The sequence below is a fragment of the Dipodomys merriami genome, unplaced genomic scaffold (assembly GCF_024711535.1).
Source record: "Dipodomys merriami isolate MVZ:Mamm:240054 unplaced genomic scaffold, mDipMer1.0.p SCAF_7, whole genome shotgun sequence".
Classification (NCBI taxonomy): domain Eukaryota; kingdom Metazoa; phylum Chordata; class Mammalia; order Rodentia; family Heteromyidae; genus Dipodomys; species Dipodomys merriami.
In genome coordinates, this window is record NW_027206290.1 from 33659236 (window position 1) to 33683398 (window position 24163).

General features: G+C 36.3%; 1 protein-coding gene across 4 annotated transcripts in view; it reads left to right on the forward strand.

The window, feature by feature from the left end:
- Rap1a (RAP1A, member of RAS oncogene family) overlaps positions 1-24163 on the forward strand; it is a 93574-nt gene that overhangs the window by 52952 nt on the left and 16459 nt on the right. For all 4 annotated transcript variants that reach the window (XM_070006297.1, XM_070006299.1, XM_070006296.1 and 1 more), the window contains exons 2-3: positions 14919-15002; positions 22099-22167. In XM_070006297.1, coding sequence (XP_069862398.1) covers positions 14946-15002; positions 22099-22167 — 126 coding nt within the window. In that variant the 5' untranslated portion in view covers positions 14919-14945. The remainder of the gene's footprint in view (positions 1-14918; positions 15003-22098; positions 22168-24163) is intronic.

The window sequence follows — 24163 nt, forward strand, 5'->3', positions numbered from 1 at the left end:
CAATGCTTGATAGGAAATGTACTCATTACCTTACTCATGTAACTGTAATCCCTATGTACAGTATTTCTACAATAAAAAATATAAAAAAGAGAAGAGAACTAAAATGAAATACACAGGTGTGTGCATGTGCGTGCATAGATAGATAGATAGATTAGATAGATAGATAGATAGATAGATAGATAGATAGATAGATAGATAGATAGATAGATAGATAGATAGATCATGATGTGAAAAGTCAAATAAAGATAGTATTTAAGATTACAATATAAATTTTCCCATATTTATGGATTTAAATTCAACAAGTCAAATCCTGCTGGGTGCCTAATGGCTTATCCCTATAATCCTAGCTACTCAGGAATATGAGATCTGAGGACCGTGGTTTGAAGCCCAGAGAGGAAAGTCCATGAACAAGTTAGCAGTAGATAATATTAGAAAATTAATGAACAGGAAGACAATCTAAAAAATAGATTAACCAAAAAGTAAGAGATGGAAATACATGAGAAGAAAATAATATTTGAAAATTGTGGCAGAAACTACTAGTTTTTCCTGAGAAAGTTTCTCCCTATAATAATGAAGGGATGTGTTAAGTAAATGCCTATGCTGTCCATATAAAACTTCCATTTCACTGCCTTCTTGGTAGTGAGGTATATGTGTCAAGGTTTTAGCAATTCAAGATACAAGTGGAAATGGGATGTGTAACTGCTAAATCATGTCGAGGAAGGGGTATGTTCTTTCCTTCCTCTGTCTTCCCATGGACTGACTGGCATGTAGCACAGTTGGTGTGCTATTTTTGGCTATATGGAAGCCGTATTTTAAGGGTAACAGAGAAAAGGATATGAAAACTTGGCTCTCAAAATACTAAACTGCCAAACAAACCTTGAACTATCCCTTCCAATTATTGCATGAAGGGGAAAAAAAGTTTATGATCTCATTGTTGCAGTTCAGTCTACACTCTAAGTTATATAAGAGAAGACTTAGAGTTGTCTAGCCATAATTCATGATGTGAAGAAAAGTCAAGTAAAGATAATACTTAAGATTACGGTATAAATTTTCCCAAACTGTGTGCAAAAGGATTTAAATTCAACAAGGCAAATCCTGCTGGGCACCTAATGGCTTATGCCTATAATCCTAGCTACTCAGGAAGCTGAGATCTGAGGACCATGGTTGAAGCTCAGAGAGGAAACTCCATGAGTGTCAGTTAATCACAGAAAAGGCCTGAAGTGGCACTGTGGTTCAAGTGATAAATAGAGTGCCATCCTTGAGCAAAAGAAGCCCAAGACCTGAGTTCAAGCTCCAGGACCAGCACCAAAAAAATCAAATCCTTAGCAAGATAAATAGAAATCTAAACCAGTCAACATTTCATAGTTAAATTTTCAAGCAGTTCTATCTCAGAAACAGCCAGAGGAAGAAGACAGATTCTTTGAAAAGATATGCCATTAGTAGGATCTGAAAGGAAAATAGAAACCAAAAAGACAATAGAATGGTAAAGTGTACTGAGAGTATCTTGCAGGACTAAAGGAAGTGGAAAGCTAATGTAAGGAGACATTTCAGACAAATAACAGCTGGGAATTTTCACCACTTATTGGGCATCCCTAAGAGAAATTTCCAGAATATAAATGAGCAAAATAAACTTAAGAAAGGGGGAAAATCAGCATTAAAATAGAAAGCAGAAAAATAGAAGCCATCAGTGAGATATTAACAAAGCAAATAGTTTCTTAGGAAAAAAAGAATTAACAAAATTAAAAATCCTGACAAAATTGACTTGAAAGAAAAAAATTACATATCACAAAAAAGGAGATACAACAATGTGCTTCCAGAGTTGTTTATTATTATTTTGGCATCAGTAAGGTGTGAACACAGGGCTTTGTACTTGCTAGAAAGGTATTCTACTTGAGCAGCACTTCAATCCCAGAGTTTATTCTTAAAAAATATATGTACTGGAAGTGGCGCTGTAGCTCAAGTGGTAGAGCGCTCGCTTTGAGCTGAAGAGCTGAGGCCAGAGCCCAGGCCCAGAGTTCAAGCCCCACGGCCGACCAAAAAAAAAAAAAAAAAAAAAAAATATATATATATATATATATATATATATATATATGTACTAACATTATTTTGTTCAGTGAAGTAGATTTTTATATGTTGTTTGAATAGTATAACCTTTCAAGACCACTTGTCAAATTTGTCAGAAGTTTTCCTTTTGAGTAAGAGGATTGATAAGAGATTTTGATAAAGTTTAATTTGAGAGATAAAGATTTATTTGGGAATAAAAATGGTATGTACTGTACTTTAGTGTTTTCTTTCTTAAAAAAAAAAAAAAATTAAAGCCAGGCACCAGTGGCTCATGCCTGTAATCCTAGCTACTCAGGAGGCTGAGATGTGAGGATCACAGTTCAAAGCCAGCCTGGGCAGGAAAGTCCATGAGACTCTTAAGTCCAATAAACTACTCACAAAACCAGAAGTGGCACTGTGGCTCAAGTGGTAGAGTGCTAGCCTTCAGCTGAAGAGCTGAGGGATAGCACCCAGACCCAGAGTTCAAACCCCACCACTGACCAAAAAAAAAAAAAAAATCAAGTATAGTCATTAGACCTGCAGTATTATAGTTTAATACTGTTCGGCTGAGCTAAACATTATGCTTGTGAAGATATAGATGTACTGGCAACAGCTTTATTTTCTGAAAGAATGGTAACAAATAGTAATATCATCAAGTATCTCTCTTGTCAAAATCTAGAATATTCTAAAACCCAAAACTTTTCAGGTATTTTAATTTTGCAGTTTTTGAGCATTTAAGATTTCAGATTTTAGATGAGATATGCTTTACCAGTAAGGTATATATAAATACTTCAAAATTAAAAGCAAAACAAAATCCAAAGTCTTAAGTATTTCTAGTCTTAAGTATTTTGGGTGAAGAATACTCTTATTTGCAGCTATTTGTATGTAGGTACTTTGAAGTACACTATTCTAGAGGAAAGTCCTGAGTTGACAGCTATCTGCAGTTGCCTAGAAGGCTACTAGGACACATTATAGTAACCTCTGGTAAAGATTTTTTTTTTTTTTGAAGAGTGAGAGGAGGAGTATAGAATAGGAAGGAGTAGAAAGAGAAGGGCATGAAACAGATTGACCAATTTGAGTGGTACATTAGGTTGACATTCCAGAATTAACACAACTATTACATATTTGTACATATAGAAATATTTTACTATGTATTTAGAAAGTTAAGATTTTCATCTGTTGTAATCACAGTATCCAAAACCAGAGATAAAGAGAAGTATAAGTCTTATTTAGAAATGCAGAGGGAGGTACCCAAAGAAGCAACTGAAAGTTTAGAGTAATTGTAAATTAGGGAAATACAGTGAATGTTCTTTTATGTTAAAAGCTGTTGATAATACTCCGGATAGTGCTAAGTAAACATGAAGTAGTTGTTTTGTGGTGTTAGTAACTGAACTCAGTATTTTGGCATTCTGTGCACGTGCTCTACCATTGAGCTTAATCCTCAACCCCAAGCACACACTACTTTAAAGAGACTAAGAAAGACTGAATGAAACTTTATCAAAGGAGGACAGAATAATAACTATGTAAAATCTCATTTGAAGGAGTATAGAATGGAAGAGGAATTGTCTTGATTTTGTTTACAATAGTGGGTAGAACTGAAATCCAGCAAGTGGCCTCTACAAAGACAAAGAGCAGTGTAAAGAACTTTCTGATTATTAGAACACCCATCAGTGAATGGACTATTTTGTGGTAGTAGAGTTCAGAGGGCTGAATATCTACAGGTAGTTTTTAGAGTGGATTGCTACAAATGAAAGTTTCTTGTGTGTTTCAGAGATTTTACATTAACTTATATTTGGATCAAAAGAAAATTCATAAAAAACAACCCCAGCTATTTGTATTATTTTCTAGGTACTATATTTGTCAACATAGACCTTTCATAAAATCACCTTTTACCATTTGTGGATTTCTTCTTCTTCTTCTTCTTCTTCTTCTTCTTCTTCTTCTTCTTCTTCTTCTTCTTCTTCTTCTTCTTCTTCTTCTTCTTCTTCTTTCTTCTTTCTTCTTCTTCTTCTTCTTCTTCTCTTCTTCTTCTCTTTTATTATTATTATTATTATTACACTGATTACTGATCTCTTTTGCCTTGCTTCTGTTAGCTACTTTTTATCACTCTTTCATATTACTTATTTTTCAGCTTCCAACCATGGCTAACTTTGTCTATTTTTCCAGGTGGTTTTTAACTTTTATTAGTCTAGTTTATTGACGTTAGATTTTTCTACATGTTTGTTTGTACTTAGATTCTCTCCCCCCCCCCCCCCCCATCTAGAAAGAGAAGCTGAGTGACAGTGGTACAGGCCTGTAATCTGAGTACTCAGGAGGCTGAAATCCAGAGGATCAAGATTTAGAGCTAGCCAGGGAAGAAAAGCCCATAATATACTATCTCCACAATAACCACCAAAAAGCTTGGCTAGAGGTGAGGCTCAAGCCCTTTAGACCAGCCAAGCAAGGAAGCTGGGCAAGCACAAGGCTCTGAGTTCAAAACTTAATACCAACAAAAACAAAAACAAGGGAAAAAAAGATTCAATATTGTTATACATTTTCCAATAAAAACTAGTATACCTTTACTTCCTTTAACTTCTCCCAGTTCAGAATGTTGAAATATTCAGTTTTTTTCCCCTCTAGATTTTTTTCATATATTATACAATTAGGGTGTTCACTATAATTTTTATGAATTGATTTGCTTGGTATGATTTGTGTTCTTACGTTTATAGCTTAATGGTTTGAAATTCCTACTACAATATATTTAGGTGTGTATTTTTTTTTCTTTTCACTCTGTTTGAGATTCATTATGCATACTTTGCATCTGAAGATTCCTAACTTTCTTAGTTTGCCTCTGTTCTTGTTAGTTTCCTCTGTCTTAGTTTTTTAATTTTTTAAAAAAAATTTATTTTTGTCACTTGTGGGGCTTGAACTCTGGGCCTGGGTGCTGTCCCTCAGCTTTTGGGCTCAAGGCAAGTGCTCTACCACTTGAGCAACAGCACCACTTTCAGTTTTTTGGTGCTTAATTGGAGATAAGAGTCTCATAGAGTTTCCTGCCCCACCTGGCTTTGAACCGTGATCCTCAGATCTCAACCTCCTGAGTAGCTAGGATTACAGGCCTGTGCCACAAGCACCCAGCTTGTTGTCTTTCTAAACTTGGTAGCTGGTGGAACTTTGTGGTATTTCCTTTGTTGTTTCAGTCTTTTCTGTTGTTGCTGTAACAAAATAACTGAAACTGGGTGACTCAAAGAGAAGTTTGTATTTGCTTTCATTTCTAGAGGCTAGAAAATTCAGGAATGTACCAGTACAGGAATCTGCTCAGTTTCCTTGTGAATGCTTTAGAACATAGCAGAGGGTATCACATCGAAAGACAAGGAAGACAGAAAGAGCTTGCTTTATAACAGAGTCACTCCTGATATACATAACCCAGAAATTCTTTAATTTGTGAGTTATTTGAGCTCTCACCACTGGGTCACCCTCCCCAAGGTCTCATCTCTCAAATGCCATTCACAATAAGTCTTTGCGAATTAAATATTTACTATTTTTTTGTTAGTCATAGATCTTGAACTCAGCCTAGGTTTTGTCTCTCAGCTCTTTAGCTCAAGGTGAGCACTCTACCACTTGAGCCACAGCACCATTTCTGGCTTTTTCTGCTTATATGGTGCTGAGGAATCAAACCCAGGGCCTTATGCATGCAAGGCAAGCACTCTTATCACTGAGCCACCTTCCCAGACCTGATGGGTACATTTTATGTCTACAGCGTATCTTTTATATAGATATGACAACTTCAAGAGGTTTTTAAGCAGATTTTATTTATTGTATAGTTTTCTATAGGCTCCCTTAACTTTTTTAATTTTGTCTTTCTGCTTATTGAATTTATTGCATTTGACAAATTGTTTTCCTCAGATCTGTGATTGTCAGCTCTTTTTGAGAATCATGGTTGTCTTCTATTTATAGGAACTTACCATCCTTCATTGTGGGAATGAGTAGAAAGTGCATTTGGGCTGGCATGGTTTTAGTAGGTTAAGACTAATTTATAAAATTTACTTTCATGGATAATCAGTGCTTCATCATTGTTTAGCTTAGTTCATTTTAGTTTCTGATTCATCTATAAAAATGAAGATGAAAGTCCTAGTTCATTAGAATGTTGTGAGAATTAAACATGTCATAAAAGTACTCAAAACAGTATTTTGCTTGTGGTAAGTAGGCACTAATCATTAAAGCTAATTTCTTCATTTTCTTACATTTTTTCTAACTTTTTGTTACCTTTTATTGCCCAGTGATAAATTAATGTTTTCTTTGACAAACTTTCAGAGGCCAGGCAGTAAATAATTTAGGCTTTTAGAACCATATGGACTCTGATGCAAATCAACTGACTTTCTGCATCCTCAGGTTCCGTGTCCTGTAGATACAACCAACAATGTGGATTGAAAATACTCAGAAAAGAAAGGCTCATCTATACTGAAATATGTATAAAATTTATTCTTGTCAAAATTTCCTAAACAATGCAGTATACAGTGTAACAACTATTTATATAATGGTTAATAACTTCATGTAACATTAATATTGTATTAAGTGTAATACCTATTGGGAGGTTGTTTCTTTGAGGATTTGTTGTTGGGGGAGTTAATTTTTTTAGTTCTTTTTAGATATGAGGCCCTTTTCCGTTGTATGGCTAGTAAAGATCTTTTTCCAATCCGTGGGCTTTCTATTGATCCTGCAACTATGTCCTTTGCCATGCAGAAGCTCTAGAACTCTGCGGTTTCATGCAATCCCATTTGCCCAGCCTTTCTTTGATTTGTTGTGTTTCTGGGTCTCTATTAAGAAAGTTTCGGCCTCTGCAAAGGAGCCTTTGAGTTTCTCCTATTCCTTCCTGTAATGTTTTCAGGGTGTCTGCTTTGACTTCTAGGTCTTTGATCCATATGGAGTTGATTCTGGTGCAGGGTGATATATATGGATCTAGCTTTAGTTTTCTACAGGTGTTTAACCAAATGGGCTAAAGACTTAAAGAGAGACTTCTCTGAAGAGGAAATAAGAATGGCCAGTAGACACATGAAGAAATGCTCAACTTCTCTGGCCATAAAAGAAATGCAAATCAGAGCTGGGCGCCAGTGGCTCATGCCTGTAATCCTAGCTACTCAGGAGGCTGAGATCTGAGGATCATGGTTCAAAGCCAGCCTGGGCAAGGAAAGTCCATGAGAGTCTTAACTCGAATAAACCACTAGAAAACCAGAAGTGGCTCTGTGGCTCAAGTGGTAGAGCGCTTGACTTCAGCTGAAGAGCTGAGGGATAGCACCCAAGCCCGGAGTTCAAGCCCCACGACCAACCAAAAAAAAAAAAAAGCAAAGCAAAACAACATTGATTCTACCTCACCCCAGTTAAAAAGGCCATAATCAAGAAATCTGATAACAGATGCTGGAGGGTATGTGGCCAAAAGGGAACTTTATTGCATTGTTGGTGGGAGTGTAAACTTGTTCAACCACTTTGGAAAGCAGTATGATGGTTCCTCAAAAGACTCACTGAGAGCTCTCCTATGACCCAGCAATCCCACTTTTGGGCATTTACCCAAAGGATCACAAACAAGGCCATATTAAGCTACCAGCACAACTATGTTTATCGCAGCATTTTTCACCATAATTAAGATATGGAACCAACCCAGATACCCCTCAGTAGATGAATGGATCAAGAAAATGTGGTGTGTACACACACACACAGACACACACACACACACACACACACGCGCATGCAATGGAATTTTATGCCTCCATCAGGAAGAATGACACCACCCCATTTGTTAGGAAATGGAAAGACTTGGAAAAATTATACTAACTGAAGTAAGCCAGACCCAAAGAAACATAGGTCCCATGGTTTCTCTTATTTTCAATAACTAGTGTATGTCTAGGATAACCTTACCAGACAAGTAGAAGAGGCCAAAAGCCATCCACATATGACCATATAAGATGGTACTAAGTGAAATGAACCCTAAGATAGAGACACAAGAGGGTTTATCTTTGTTGCTGTTGTTTTTAATGTACTTATATTGTACTATGTGATTTCTTTTGTTTCTTTTGTATGTTCCCCCCTATTGGTATAACCCTTGTTTTCACAGTATTTGATTTGTGTCTTGTATATACATTTTTCTGATTTGGGGACGGGAAGGGAAATAACAAAATGCTGAAACAAGGATACAGGCTGACCCATTGTAACAATGAGATGTACAAGATACTATGCTAAAAATGAACTCTAGGGCTGTGAAGGTGGCTCAGTGGAAGAATGCTTGCCTTGCATGCATGAGGCCCTGGGTTCAATTCCTCAGCATCACATAAGCAGAAAAAGCTGGAATTGATGCTGTGGCTCAAGTGGTAGAGTGCTAGCCTTGAGCTGAAGAGCTGAGGGACAGGGCCCAGGCCCAGAGTTCTGGCCCCATGACTGGCCAAAAACAACAACAACAACAAAAACAGAACTCTATAACTTGTGGGGGAGTGAAGAGGTGGGGAGGGAAGGGATTGTGGGGGGGGGACAAAGGAGTGGGTAACAAGGCTCAAGAGAAAATGTACTCATTACCTTACTCATGTAACTGTAACCCCTCTGTACAATATCTTTACAATAAAAAATATATATTAAAAATACCTATTAAGGTCAACTATTTATATAATTGTTAGTAACTTCATGTAACATTTATCTTGTATTAGGTATAATACCTGTTGGGTAATGTAGATATTATTAAAGATGATTTAAAATATATGAGAGAATGTGCAGTTTTTATGTAAATTCTATGCCATTTTATAAAGGAGACTTGAGCATCTTTGGGCTTTAGTGTCCATGTGGGAATTAGAGGAACCAAACAATCTCTGCGTTATGTCTCACAAGTCTTTATATACAGCCTTTGTTCAGAATTTACCTGTCTAGAAGAGATTTGGAACTATATGAATATAGAGATAGGGAATTGGGTATTTTTTGTTTTTTGTTTTTTCAGTCTGTATATAATGAGAACTTTTACAGTCCTCTAAGCAACTAGTATCTGCTTTTTAAAGATATTATTAGTAACCAGTTGAACAAAGATATTACAATTCCCTAAATCTGGGTATAAGTATCTGGGTATAATGTATCTTGATCAGTGTCACCCCTTTCATCATTCCTCTCTATTCCTCCCCCCATTCCTACCCTTGTTATAATTCTATTTTTACATAACTCATATACAGGACTGCATTTGCTCACCCTTCCTTTCTCCATCCGTGTGCCTCCCTCCCATACCTTCCCCTCAAACATTTTTTTTTCAAATTCTTTATTGTGATTGATTATATAATTTCCCAAATTTCATAGTATTGTGGGATAGTGATGCTTTTAAAGTCACAAACACATTCCCTCAAACATTTTTAATGAAATAATATTTATATGATTTTGTATTATCCAGAAGTTTGAGGGCTGGGAGCATGCGCTTAAGTGGGACAGCCCATCCCTAAGTTAAAACATAGGATGCAAAAGGAAAAAAAGTTGTTTTTCATGATGGTACACTATGAAAGGGGGGTAGTTCATTTTAGAAAGTTAAATCCTATTGCAATTTAGAATGCTGTACTCCTACCATGCTGTGGTAACAGGTCAGAGTTTTCTTCTGTTTTCTTTTGCAGTACTATGAACCCAATCTAGGGGTTTATGCTTTGTGCTCTACCACCAAACCCTGCTAGCCCCGCTTGTCTCTTTTGAATATTTATGGTATCTGTAAATGTTTAAAGATAACAAACAATATGGTAAGAAAGTACCTTTGATAGTCCTTAACTAAAAGATTTTGTTACACAATTTCTTATTGCAACGAAATTTTATTTTAATGAATTTGTCTTCTAGGTTCAGTTCTGCAGGAAAAACATTTGTCTTGTAATTCTTTAGTTTATGTATTTTTTGTTATTTGCTTCACATGGGCAGTCAAGCTACTTTAGAAGTTGTTTTGCCAAAGGAAGAATGAAAAATTGTTACATCTTGGACCATAATGCTAAGGATTTAAGATTGACTTAAAGCCTAAACATAGTGTAATGTTTATTCCTGTCCTTTGTATTTGTCAGGAAATCTTAACCAGAGTAAAAAGTTTTTGGTACTGTTTTGGGAATGCAGAGCATAAGAGATTTCCATAAAAAGGCATGGGATTTGCTTGGAAGACCATAGTGGTTTTCTAACTTGGCAGTAATGAGTTAGAACTAACTCCCTTTAAAAAGAAAATATTAATTCCAGTTATTCTTATTCAGAATTTATGTGTGTGTTTTCATTTGTGAGCAGTTTTAATTATATTGATAAATATGCTTATGTTTACACAGTGATAATTCCATTACATTTGTAAATATTATATTGTAAAATTTCTGGTTATAGTATTTAAAAATGGCTATAAAGTTTAAATATCTTACCACTTCTTTTTTTTGGGGGGGGGTCCAGTTGTGGGGTCTGAACTCTGGGCCTGGGTGCTGTTCCTCAGCTCTTCAGCTCAAGGCTAGCACTCTACCACTTGAGCCACAGCGCCACTTCCGGCTTTTTTTTCTGCTTATGTGGTGCTGAGGAATTGAACCCAGGGTCTAAAGCATGCAAGGCAAGCGCTCTACCATTGAGCCACCTTCCCAACCCTTCCCAGCCCTATCTTACCACTTTTGTTAAGGAACAGAAAACAAATATTTTGTTGTTGAGGATTATCCCAAATAATTTGATCATCTCCAAGTTCATTCCCTAATTTCTGCTACTCTTGAAAAACTGTGGAGGTATTAGGGGATGTAAATGAGTTTTGATGTCTTAGGATTACCTTTTAGAAGTTACACATTTTTTTAACTACAGAGATGGTGAATTTCCATACTATTATAGTAAGAGCAGTCCCCAGACTTAAGAGACCTAGAAAGAAGGTTAAGAATAGGATGATCTTTCTGCGTAAAATGTATGTATACTGTATTCAACTGTCAGTATTTTTATGTAAATGAGAGAAACACTAATACAAATTTGGTAGGCAATCAGATGTCTAGTGTCCAATACCCCCTTTTGTTTTTGCTTTTTAAAGTATCTGCTATGGTTTCAATAACTACCTTGTTCCATAACAATTACTTAAGAGCATATAAATGTATGTGTATATATATATATGTACATATATATATATATATATATATATTTCATTAGTTTCTTGTCCTTCCAGACTTTGTTTCTGTTAGGTGCTTTTTTGAAAGGCATCACAGACTTAATTTCTCCAAGAAAGTATAGTTTTTCTTTCTAAACCCTCTTTTGAATTTCTTGCTTAATTGAAGGTCTATTATAAGCAATTTGTTTTCTCAAGCTAGTTAGACAGTATCCTTTACTTTTCTTTCTAGTAACTTCTGAACAGTTACAGGGTTCTGCCAATCTTGCCTTGAGAAAAACACTACCCCTCATCACCATAAAGCTATGGTAGAGTCATGCCATCTCCCACCTGAACTATTGGCATTGGCTTCTGAGTGTTCTTTCCTGTTTGGTCTCTCCTTTCTTCTATCTATTTTATGTACTGTTACCAATTATTTTTCCAAAATGTAAGTGTAACCATAATAACTTTTTGAAAAGGAACTATTTTCTCCCCCTTGCTTACTGGATAAAATGTAAACTAACATGGCAGATGTCTTTGCAAGCATAAGTCAGTTTTAGTACCCAGCTCTATCTTCCATAGCTTTTTTATAAGCTCTGGTTCGAACCACACTAACCCAAGTTGTATTCTGTGTATGTGTATATGTGTGTGTGCACGCACACATGTGTGTATAGTGCTTTTAATTTATTAAGTTATTTCCTCAGAATTGAAAAACTATCATGGGAATCCTCTGTCCTTTCATCCCTCCCTAAACCTGTGTCTCTATATTAACTTTATTCAGATTATATTTTATTAGTTCTTTCTCCTGTCTAAATTTCGTGAAGATGGGAAGCATGTATTTTTAAGTTTTTATTTCTACTTCTATTTTTCTGACTCATACTATGGCAACCAGACCTAGAATGTAAATGTTTGATTTAGATTAAAATAATCATTCATGTCTGCTATGTATATAAACTAGTACTGTCAAAAATTCTCCACTGAATTGTCTTAAACCAGTTCTATTAAACAACATGTAATAGTGTACTGTATAATAAAGCACACATATTTTAAACGTACAGTTTAGTAAATTTTAATACATGGGTATACCTATGCAGTTCTTTCTGAAAACAAGACAAAGGTTATTTTCTTCATCTAGAAAGTACCCTTGTGCACCTTGATAGTCAGTTATCAACTCTTAAACCACCTGCACTGGCCTTCTGACATACTAGCTTAGTTTTGTCCTTCCTTTAAAGAATTTAGTAGGGCTGAGAAGGTGGCTCAGTGGTAGAGTACTTGCCTTGCATGCATGAGGCCCTGGGTTCAATTCCTCAACACCACATAAGCGAAAAAGCTGGAAGTGGCGCTGTGGCTCAAGTGGTAGAGCGCTAGCCTTGAGCTGAAGAACTGAGGGACAGTGCCCAGGCCCAGAGTTCAAGCCCCACAACCAGCAAAAAAAAAAAAAAGAATTTTGTATCAGGAGAATCATATAGTATTTGTTCGTGTCTGGCTCATTCTCTTAATGTTTTTTGAGAATCATTCATGTTGTGTTCATTCCTTTTTATTACTGAATAGTATTCCATTAAATGGATATATTACCATTTATCCATTCTTGGATACTTGGATTGTTGCTAGGTTTTTGCTATTATGAACAAAAATAAGAACTGAAGTGCATTTATCACTTAGCTTTTTTTTTTTTTTTGGTCGGTCGTGGGGCTTGAACTCTGGGCTTGGGCGCTGTCCCTACACTCTTCAGCTCAAGGCAAGCACTCTACCACTTGAGCCACAGCGCCACTTTCACTTAGCATATTGTTAAATTTGCTGAAAAGAGTGAATTGCTTTAGCTCTCTGTTAATGTTTTGTTGTTACATAACAGGTTAATAATTAGTCAGATGCTGTTGGCTCATGCAGATAATCCATTCAGGAGGCTGAGATCTGAGGATTGTAGTTCCTAGCCAGCCCAGACAGGAAAGTCTATGAGACTCTTATCTCCATCAGATAATCATCAAGAAGCCAGAAGTGAAGCTGTTGCCCAGATGGTAGAATGCTAGCCTTGAACAAAAAAGCAAGGACAGTGCCCGTGTCCAGCACAGGGGGAAAAAAAAATTAGTAACCTATTTTATTTACTGGCTTTTTACTACAAGGGTGGGGAACACTTAACTTGAGGGCTATACAGGTACACAAAATCATTTGGTCCATGATGAGACAGACATATATGATTTTTATATCCTTTTCATCAGCTGCCTGTGGCTGTCTGCCATTACTGATACATTTTGGGTGGCCACAAATGTTATAAATATACAAATGGTCCCTTGGCAGCAAAAATGTACTCCATCCCTATGACATGGAGATTAAAAAAATTAAGTTTATATTCCATTTGTCCTCTGTAACAACTTGACCTTTTTTTGTTGTTGTTGTGGAGCCTGAACTTGGGGCCTGGGTGCTGGTGCTGTCCCTCAGCTCTTCAGCTCAAGGCTAGCACTCTACCATTTGAACCACAGCACCACTTCTGGCCTTTTCTGTTTATGTGGTACTGAGGAATTGAAGCCAGGGGCTCATGTATGCACTCTACCACTGAGCCACCTTCCCAGTCCAACAATTTGACCTTATACAGTATATTCCTTTTTTTTCTTATTTTTTTCTTTAATTGTACTGGGTTTAATAGTACTTGCTAGGCAGATACACTACCACTGAAACACAATTCTAGCTTTTTTTTTTTTGCCTTAGTTATTTTGGGGATAGGAACTCACATTTATGCTTGGTTGCTAGACTTGTGATCCTTCTGTTTATATTTTCCATCTAGCTGGGATGATAGGTGCATGCTACCACGGCCAGCTTTTAGTTGTGATTGGGTCTTGTTAACTTTAATATTTAGGCTGACCTCAAACCACCAACTTCCTAATCTCTGCCTACCAAGTAGTTTAGATTAGAGGTATAAACAACCAGTACCTGGTCAATATATTACTGTGTGTGTATGTGCGTGGGTAGATACATGGGTGGTAATTCTCAGGTTCATACTCAGGACCTTGCATCCTCTAGACAATTAGTCTACCATTTGAGCCATGCCCACCATCCTTTTTGTTTTTAGTTAATTGTTGGATAGGGTCTTGCATTTTTGCCAGGTCCAGCCTTGGACCATGATTTTCTTACCTGTGCCTCCCACATAGCTGGTATACAGGCTTAAAACATTACACCCAGTTTGTTAATTGAGATAAGCCCATACTAACAATTCCCCACTGGGCTGGCTTCAAATTACTATCCTCTTAATTTCTGCCTTTTGAGTAGCTGGAATCATGTTTGCTCTACCATATCCAGCTTAAAGTATATTACTAATATCTTCCAATACTGGTTAGCAATCTATCTGTTCTCCTGTTCATGATTAATAATTTTAAAGGTGACCTGTTTTCCTTGGTTCAGCTATAGTGATGGACAAAATAGTATAGAATTACTAGATAATACTGTTTAGGTAAAACAATAAGCAAATGAAATACTGTGCACTTTATATTACAGCTCATGAGTGAACAGTTCAAGAAAATATAAATGGTTTGAATTATGGTTTTGCAAAGAATTAAGTAAATCATCTTGTCTTTTAATCAAGCATTCTTAGAAGTAACTTGAACAGGCTAAAGATTGGCAGAAATCTTCAACTAGTTTGGATGTCTAGCAATAATTTTTCAAGTCTGTGAAAATACACATAATTTTTACAATATGGTCTCTAGTCCAAAATAGATAGTATCAAGGAAAAAAAGAAAAGCAAAACAAAATCCCATATTTGTTTTAATAGTTGTATATTCTTTTACTGTTCCTAGTATGTTTGTTAATTCTTTTTTAAAATTTTTTTCAGAGTGTCAGAATTTAAACAAACCACACCATGCGTGAGTACAAGCTAGTGGTCCTTGGCTCAGGAGGCGTGGGGAAGTCTGCTCTGGTAAGTTATCCACTAACTCATTAGCATTTAATATATAGAATTTTGTTTTTTGTCTGCTTCCATGTTTCTAGCACTAAAAGGAAAATGTGGCACTTTTTGTAAACATAATATCTGATCTATATCTATAAAGACATGTCATTCAGTAAATGTGGATAGTTTTATATCTGTTATTCACTTATTCCTTTATTAAATATTACTTATCAAACATCAGTATTCATGTTTCAAAGAGGAAGGTGATTGTTTTCATTTTTAAGGAATTTCACATTCTCATGGGGAAAGTGTTCATTACAGATTCTAACGAAATCATTTTTCTTCTTCCTGCACCACAAATTTGCATGGAATAAAAGTTACTTTTTAAAAATATTTCCTGTGTTGATTTGTTAAATGATTTTGAAGGTTCTATTATTGCCAGATTCTGGTGTCACAAGCATAAACAAAAATAGTCACAGTCTCTCATACCATGAGATGTGGTATGATAGCATGTGGTACACATACAATCAAAGAACCACTTAGTTGTAAATGTGAGAGGAATATGCTGAAAGAAAAATACAGACTGTTAAAAAAAAAAAAAAAAAAAAGAGCCTTGTGACAAGTGGACCTAAGTTAGCCTTGAACAGGTGAGAGAAAAGATTGGGATAGCTGAGACAAAGCTAGCTGAGGAAGGATTAGAAGGAAGTGAAAGAACAAAGGACCAAATCATGACAACCCTATCAAACTTGAAAGTTATTTCTGATGACAATGAAAAAACATTGAAGGTAGCGTTTAGTGGGGTGGAAGTGGGGAAAATTGGTATGTTTTAGTGAGTGCACTTTTTTTTGACTAGTTTGTGTAATTTAAGAGAGAGACAGGGAAAGTGGGAGGATTGGAAGCTAATGATCTAGATTACTGTTCCTGAAAGTAGGTCCCTGAGGAAAAAGAGGAATGTTGTTATTTGAGGATAAAATAGAAGGTAGAATTAACTTAGTGATAGATTAGTGGGAGGACCTATAAAGAAGGAATAATTACTTCAAACTTCGTAAGATATTCAAGTAAATACATCAAGTAAACACATGGATCTTCAAGGTCAGAATTTAAGAGACTTGTGATTATTTTAGGTGACATCAATATATTGGTAGGACTTAATTTCATAATAATGACATTATAAATATAAATTAGTACTTTTATAAGAATATTTGAAAATATCTATTTTTCAAATATATAACTTCCTTTAATTTTTTGAAAAACTAGCTTACTGCCAGGTTCTTACTGTAGCTTTTGCCTGTAATCCTAGCTTACTCAGGAGGCTGAGATCTGAGAATTAAGGTTTGAAGCCAGCCTACGCAGGAAAGACCATGAGATTCTTAGCTCCAGTCAACCATCAAAACCCAGAAGTAGAGTGTGGCTTGAGCCCTGAGTACAAAAGCTCAGAGACAGCACCCAAGCTCTGAGTTCAAGCCCCAGGACCAGCACCAAAAAAAAAAAATGGATTTGCATTAGTTGCACAGGGAGAGATTTCATTGTTAAATTTTCAAATTTGTTTTATCATGTATTCTACTCACTCTCATCCCCTCTGTCACTCTCCCTTCTTGCATCCCAAAATAATTCATTAGGTTACATTGTCCTAATTTCATAGTTGCAAGCTTAGTATTTCTATGCAATTCAAACCTCTTTTGTACTGCTTTTAGTCCAATTTACTGCAACCCCTCAACAGCCTATTTCTCTTATCCCATAGCCCATACCCCAATTAATCAACAGCTTTCCTTGAGGTTCTTAATGCTGTTTTCGTAGGTACTTGCAATGTATTACAAAGTTATTCACACTTTTTCCTTTCTTCCTTCTTCTCGTAAATAGTCCCTTAATTAATGTACATTTTTGAAAATATATACATGTATGTTTATGTGTATATAAGTATAGGTCTAGCTTCCACATATTAGTGAACATGTACAATATTTCTTTTTTTTCATTTCCTATGCTTAAGTTGTCTTGCTTCTTCAATTGCGTGTCCAATAACATGTCCTCTATTGTATCCATTTTTATGTAAATGTTATGATTTTCATTTTTCTTTGTGACCATAGTGTTATGTTCACCACATTTTCTTCATCCATTCATCAGCTATAGGCTTCTCAACTGATTCTATCATTTGGCTATTTGAACAGTGCTGCAATTAGCATAAATACCTGCTGACTTTCTGTATGGTGGAGTCAAAGAAATGTTAGAGGTTCAATTTCAGTATCCTATAGGTGAATAGTTTTTCCAGCACCATTTATTGAAGAAGCTATCTTTTTTCCATTGTATATTTTTTACTCTTTTGTCAAAAACTAGTTGGCTGTAGAATTGTGTTTTTATCTTGGTTCTTTCTATGAATAAATTCTGTTCCGTGGGCATGCTGCCAAAAGCAATGTACAGATGTAATGCATTTCCATCAAAATCCCAGTATCATTCTTCACAGAATTACAGAAATTAATCTAATTTGTATGGAGGCATAAAAGACTCCAAGCAGAAAAGGCAATTCAGAGTAAAAAGAGCACTGTGAAGGTTTCACAATACCAGAGTTTTGAACAATCCTGTTATTCTAATGGGATTTCCATTGTAAGTTATTTGTCTCCTCCTTTGTAGCTTTCAATATTCTTTAATCTGCATATTCAGTGTTTTTACTATAATGTGTCTAAGAGTGTTTCTTTGATTTTGGAGTTCTATAAGCCTCTATGAAACTGATGACACTCTGGAGGTTAGGGAAGTTTTATGCCATTATTTGGTTGAATAAATTTTGATGACTTTAGTTTTTATTCTGCCTTGTCTTTAATTCATGGATATGATCTGGTAGCATCCAAAAGATCTTGTAAGTCCCTTTTAATATGTTCTGAGTGTATGGGTTTTTTTTTTAATGTCTTTGTTTGATCTAATTTCTGTGCTTTATTCTCGGTCTCTGATAACCTATTTTCAAACTTCTGTTCTGTTACCTACCTTTTGATTAAGTTTTTCTTCCTCTTCACTCCTTTGTAAGTTTGTCGTTGTGGTGTTACTGGTTTTTACAGGATCTTTGTTTATTCATGAATTTTATGGTCTTTCATTGGGGCTTATGCATCTAGGTCTAGGATTTGCAGTGGTTTCAATCCTCCATATACTTTCTCTTTGTGGCTTCTTGTTATTTTTTTAAGATGGAGTGATGACTGGGTTGATGTACAGATTGGGAAGGTCGGTCTCTGTTTTCAAATAATCAGTTCCAGTGCTCAAGACACCACTGGTACTCCACTTGGTGTGAGGATGCTTGGCTTCAAAGGCTTTTGCAGGTGGTAAATCACAATCTTGTGTTTGTGTTAATTTCTAATGACAGGTTACTGATTCTGCTCTGATCTTTTCGTATGAATATAGAACCTAAAGTATACTACTGGAATAACACTAGGTATTTGGGTATATAGGGTGAGAAATGGTGGGAACTAAGCTTTATGGAGATACAGGAGCTGTGGTAGGAGATAGTTTTATGAATTAAGAGTTCTCCTTGTAGATACAAAAAAGATATAAAAGGAAGGGCTGTGGGAAGGGGCCAGAATGATGATTCAAAAGAGAATATTAAAGGTAAGTAATATGGCCAGGTGCCAGTGGCTCATGCCTATAATCCTAGCTACTTAGGAAGCTGAGAGCTAAGAATACCGGTTAAAAGCCAAACTGGGCAGGAAAGTTCATGTAATTCTTATCTCCAGTAAAACTACTCAGAAAAAGCTGGAACTGGTGCTGTGGCTCAAGTGGTAGAGCGCTAGCCTTGTGCACAGACAGGCTCAGGGACAGAGCCCAGGCCCTATGTTCAAGCCCCTAGACCAGCAAAAAAAAAAAAGTAATGTGATTTGGATACGATGGTTTCACATAAAAGTAAGGGAGGAGGAAAAATATGATTAAATGTGAGAGAGTAACAAGTCTATGCTAGAATACAGAAGTTAACAGGTAAATATTTTTAAGTAATTTACAGAAGAGAAAAAAAAACATACAGTTAAAACCAATACTTAAAACATTTGAACCAATATAGGAACAAAGACAAACTATGTACAACAAATAGGAATTTTCAATTGTTCATGTATGTCTACAGTTAATATAGATAGAGATAACTTCTGCAGGTTTCAAATGGCTGTTTTAGTAGTAAATGTGAGGGCTTTGCTTTCCCAGAAGACTTTATATGGAGGGCCTTCACGGTTCAAGCTGTTGGCTAATGGCTAGTGCCTCTATTTGGCTCATCAGGCAATCCCAAGGCAACTTAGTTGTCAGTTGTGGTGCAAATGCCTCTGTCTAATGGTGGGCTCTGCCAGACACATTTGAGCTGCCTTAGCTTGGCAACACATCCCACAGATACACCAAGTTTATGAGATACAGCAACATTTTCCATGTGCTCTTGTTTGCTGGCTTGTTGGGAACTTTACTCCTCAGTCTTCCACCTGTTGAGTTCCTGTACCATCTAGCTTCCTGATGGCAACCTGTCTTCTGACAGTATAATTTTTTTCTGTTCCTTGCCGGCCACTCTGCCCTCTCTTCCCATGCCTCTTATTCCCTACTTTCTATGGCAGAATGTCCTGTAGATTGTGTCTTGACTCTTGGCTTTCAAAACATCCTTCTCAAGGAGCAACTTTCTGTCATTCTTGGATACAGAAGACACAGAACATCTAAATTACCATAATCTAGTCTCTCTTAGCAGATTAGTCCTCACCTTCCAACTCCTTGAGCTGGCAATAAGATTTGCTGTTTGAAAGTTTTCCCAAAAGCTAAATTTGATAATCTCTCAGTGGGACTTTCTGTTTCCCTGTACCAGCTGGGAGATACTGATAATGGGCTACAAATTCTTTGCCACTTTTCTTGTACATTGATTCTTTGTGATTTTTCTGGGTCCTGTGAACTGCTTGTAGCTTCTCCTTTCCTCTCTTCTTTGTCTCCCTAAACTCAGTGTGTGTGAGTTCTGGTCCTAGGGCTTAAACTTGGCCTGGCACTTTCCCTGAGCTTTTTTTGCTCAAGGATAGAGCTCTACCACTTGAGCCGTTACTATACTTCCAGCTTTTTGGTGGTGAATTGGAGGTAAGAGTTTTATGGACATAAGTTCATATGTGCACAGTATCAGTCACTCTCAAAGATACATTTTTTTACATTTTTTACAGTGACAAATTTTTCAAAATGTAATGCCTACCAGTAGCAGTTACAGAATTTTGACGCATAGAGTAGAATACTATAAAAAGCCACTAAACTGTGCACAAGAACTCTATATAAACTTAATATAATAACATTCAAGATGTATCATTTAGAGAACATATAAGGAAGTTACTAAATAGTGTAGAATATCTTTTGTGCTTTATTGTTGTTTTGTAAAGGAAAAGATTTGAGGAGAAATGCTTAAAAAAATAAAAGATTGTTTCTGCAAAGTTATGTAAACAACAGCTAACATCAATTGGGCATAGGATTGAGTAGCTAGGAACAAGGGTTGTAAGTTAGATAAAGTTGTAAAAATTCTTAAGAATGGAGGTTATCTAAAGAAAAGAATGACAGGAGACTCCGTCTACAGCTGAGCTCCATATGTGTTAAAGATAGATAGATAGATAGATAGATAGATAGATAGATAGATAGATAGATAGATAGATAGATAGATAGATAGATAGATAGATAGATAGGATAGATAGATAGATAGATAGATAGATAGATAGATAGATAGATAGATAGATAGATAGATAGATAAGATTGAGCCTGGCATCTGTGACTCACAGTGCCTGTAATTGTAGCTACTCAGGAGGCTGAGATCTGAGGATTGCAGCTTGAAGCCAGCCGGTGCAGGAAAGTCTCTTGAGACTCTTGTATGCATTAACCAACAAAAAAGCCCAGGGAGCTGTGGACCAAGTGGTAAGCTCTAGCCTTGAGCAAAGTTACTCAGGGACAGTGCCCAGGCCCTGAGTTTAAGCTCCAGGATCAGCACCCAAAAAAAAGTAGTATTTAAGGATTCATCATAGAAGAATGTTATCTTATACTTCGCTTAAATATACAGAATATTATCTACTTGTCTTTTTGGAAGTTAGGTATAAGAGAGGAAAGAAACAGATTAATGGGCCTGATTTTATTTTTAAGGTATAATAAGATTAAGCATAGTGACTCATTAAAAGTATTTGATTATTTTTCCTTTCATTTTGTCAAGAATGTTTACCTTTTTATTTAAAGAAAGTACTTTTCAGTTTCACATCACAACCCTTAAACTTTGGTTTTACTAAGTAAAGTAAGGAATGCTTGAATACGAGCACTACAATACTTCAATAGTTGCTACAAAATGATTAATAGCTTAGGGATAGTATATACAGCATGGATACATAGGACATAGGAATGATTCATGTCCTGTGTGGAAAAGAGCCAGATGGCATGAGCTTTCATCATTGTATTTGGAATGTAAGTGTAAAACTTACGAATTATGGGCTGGGAAGGTGACTCAGTGGTAGAGTGCTTGCCTTGCATGCATGAGGCCCTGGGTTCAATTCCTCAGCACCACATAAGCAGAAAAAGCTGGAAGTGGTGCTGTGGCTCAAGTGGTCGAGTGCTAGCCTTGAACTGAAGAGCTGAGGGACAGCACCCAGGCCCCAGAAGTTCAGGCCCCATGACTGACAAAAAAAAAAAAAAAAAAAAAAAAAAACCAAAACTTAGGAATTATTTATTTCTAGAGTTTTCCATTTAATATTACTGGATTATAGTGGACTAAGTACATGAAACTATGGAAAACTTTAAACTTTTACTTCATCTTTTGCTCATTGGCTGGCATTCTGCAACTTGAGCCTCACTTGCAATTCCCCTTGATTTCTTCTTTTGGTAGCCAGGATTAAACTTACTATAGAGAGCTAAAATAATAATTATTATTTAACAGTGTAATAGCAACAGCCATATTGATGACAGTTTTTCAAACATAAGAATCTTTTTGTAATAAGTATTCTTATATGTGTATTTGTATTAGAAATTAATAATGATACTTCATGTGTTTACCCAGAATTTTAACATAATTTTTATTTAATCTTTACAACTTTTGTGAGGTTAGGCAACATTCCAGGTTTGATTTTTCTTTCAAATCTTTAACTTTTCTCTTTCTCTTTTGTTTTGTTTATTTTCCTCCCAGACAGTTCAATTTGTTCAGGGAATTTTCGTTGAAAAATATGACCCGACGATAGAAGATTCCTACAGAAAGGTAAAATTTAAACTATGTACATACATACTTAGAAATAGTTCATTGTGGCTTTAAAACTTGATCCATAGAATTACATCTTCAAAATATTTTAAGAAAAATATTTCAAGAAAGCCAAGTGCCGGTAGTGACTCATACTTGGAATGCTAGCTACTTGGGAGGCTGAGATCTGAGGATTGCGGTTCAAAGCCAACCCGGGCAGGGACATCCATGAGACTCTATCTCCAATTAGCTACCAAAAAATCTGGAAGTGGAGGTGTGGCTTAAGTGGTAAAGCACTAGCTCAGGGAGAGTACCTAGGCCAGATAGGAAGGTAGGTAGGTAGGTAGGTAGGTAGGTAGGTAGGTAGGTAGGTAGGTAGGTAGGTAGGTAGGTAGGTAGATAGATAGATAGATAGATAGATAGATAGATAGATAGATAGATAGATAGATAGATAGATAGATAGATAGATAGATAGATATAATTCTTTTAAAGAAATGGTATAAGTGTTTGGTATCTACTTTTAGAAGTTTCACCGGCTACTGCTTACATGTAGAGAGCTCTATGTTCTATTGATTATTTGTTCTTTTTTTTTTTTTTTTTTTTTGGTTGGTCATGGGGCTTGAGCTCTTCAGCTCATGGCAAGTGCTGTACCTTGAGCCACAGTGCGACTTCTGATTTTCTGGTGGTTTATTGAAGATAAGAGTCTCACACTTTTACCTGCCCAAGCTGGCTTTGAACTGTGATCCTCAGATCTCAGCCTTCTGAGTAGCTAGGATTACAGATGTGAGCCACCAGTACCTGGTGATTATTTGTTCTTTAATGGATACTTTTTAAAAAGTACCCTTTTTTATTTTTCTTGCCAGACCTGGGACCTCCCAGTACCTAAACTAAAATTTTTCATGATTTTGTTTTAAAGTACATTTGGAGAGTGGGCACTGTAAAAGAATAGCAGTTGAAATTATCCCACTGAAAAAAAAATAATTTACTTTCAACAGATAGGAAAGGATTACATTGTTAAATAATCTGCTTTTAGAATTTATCTTTAGTAGTCGTATACCTTCAGTTAAGTTCATCCAGATAAAAGCTGGAGGCATGGCTCAGGTGGTAGAGCTCTTGTCCAGTTCAAAGTCCAGAGTTCAAACTCCAGAACCTAAATCAGTCCATCAATTACTCAGTCAGTCAAGTCAGTATACCGGCAGAGCAGTTTTGCTATTCAAAATATAGTTGTGCTCTAGATACATGTGAAACTACAGACCTGGCTCAGTATTTCCTTTACATCCTCTATGACAGTTTTGCAGGTAAACCACATTGCCCCACATCTGGTGGGATGTTGACTTTGTAGCACCACCAAGTGCTTCTTATCAGTCTCTGTCTTGACACAGAAGCAGAGGTGTAACAGCTTGACAGTTAAAACATTTACTTTTAGATGACTTTTTTACTGAAATTTCCCCAAAATAAATTTATAATTACATCTTTAGCCACAAAGCAAGGTCTCTTTATAGAATGCTGAAGGACTTTATTAATTTCTTCTTTATTAAGTTTATCACATAGTTGATAATTGATACTCTTTAAGCCAGCCTTCTCTTCTTTTGTAAAACAGTGGGAAAATGGAATTCATTGTACTGTTTCACCTTTACACAGTTTTTCTAAAGTCTTTGTCTGTTTGTTTGTTTGGGTCCGGTCGTGGGGCCTGAACTCTGGGTCTGGGCGCTGCCCCTCAGCTCTTCAGCTCAAGGCTAGCGCTCTACCACTTGAGCCACAGCGCCACTTCAGCTTTTTTCTTTTTGCTTATGTGGTGCTGAGGAATCGAACCCAGGGCCTCATGCATGCAAGGTAAGCGCTCTACCACTGAGCCACCTTCCCAGCCCCGGTTTTTCTAAAGTCTTGAGGATTGTGGAAGTATAGTGTTAATTACTTTAATGTTTCTATGTTCACCAGATGTAATAAATTTGGAGAATATTTTGCTAAAATTTTTGAATTTGTGGGGCTGGGAAGGTGGCTCAGTGGTAGAGTGCTT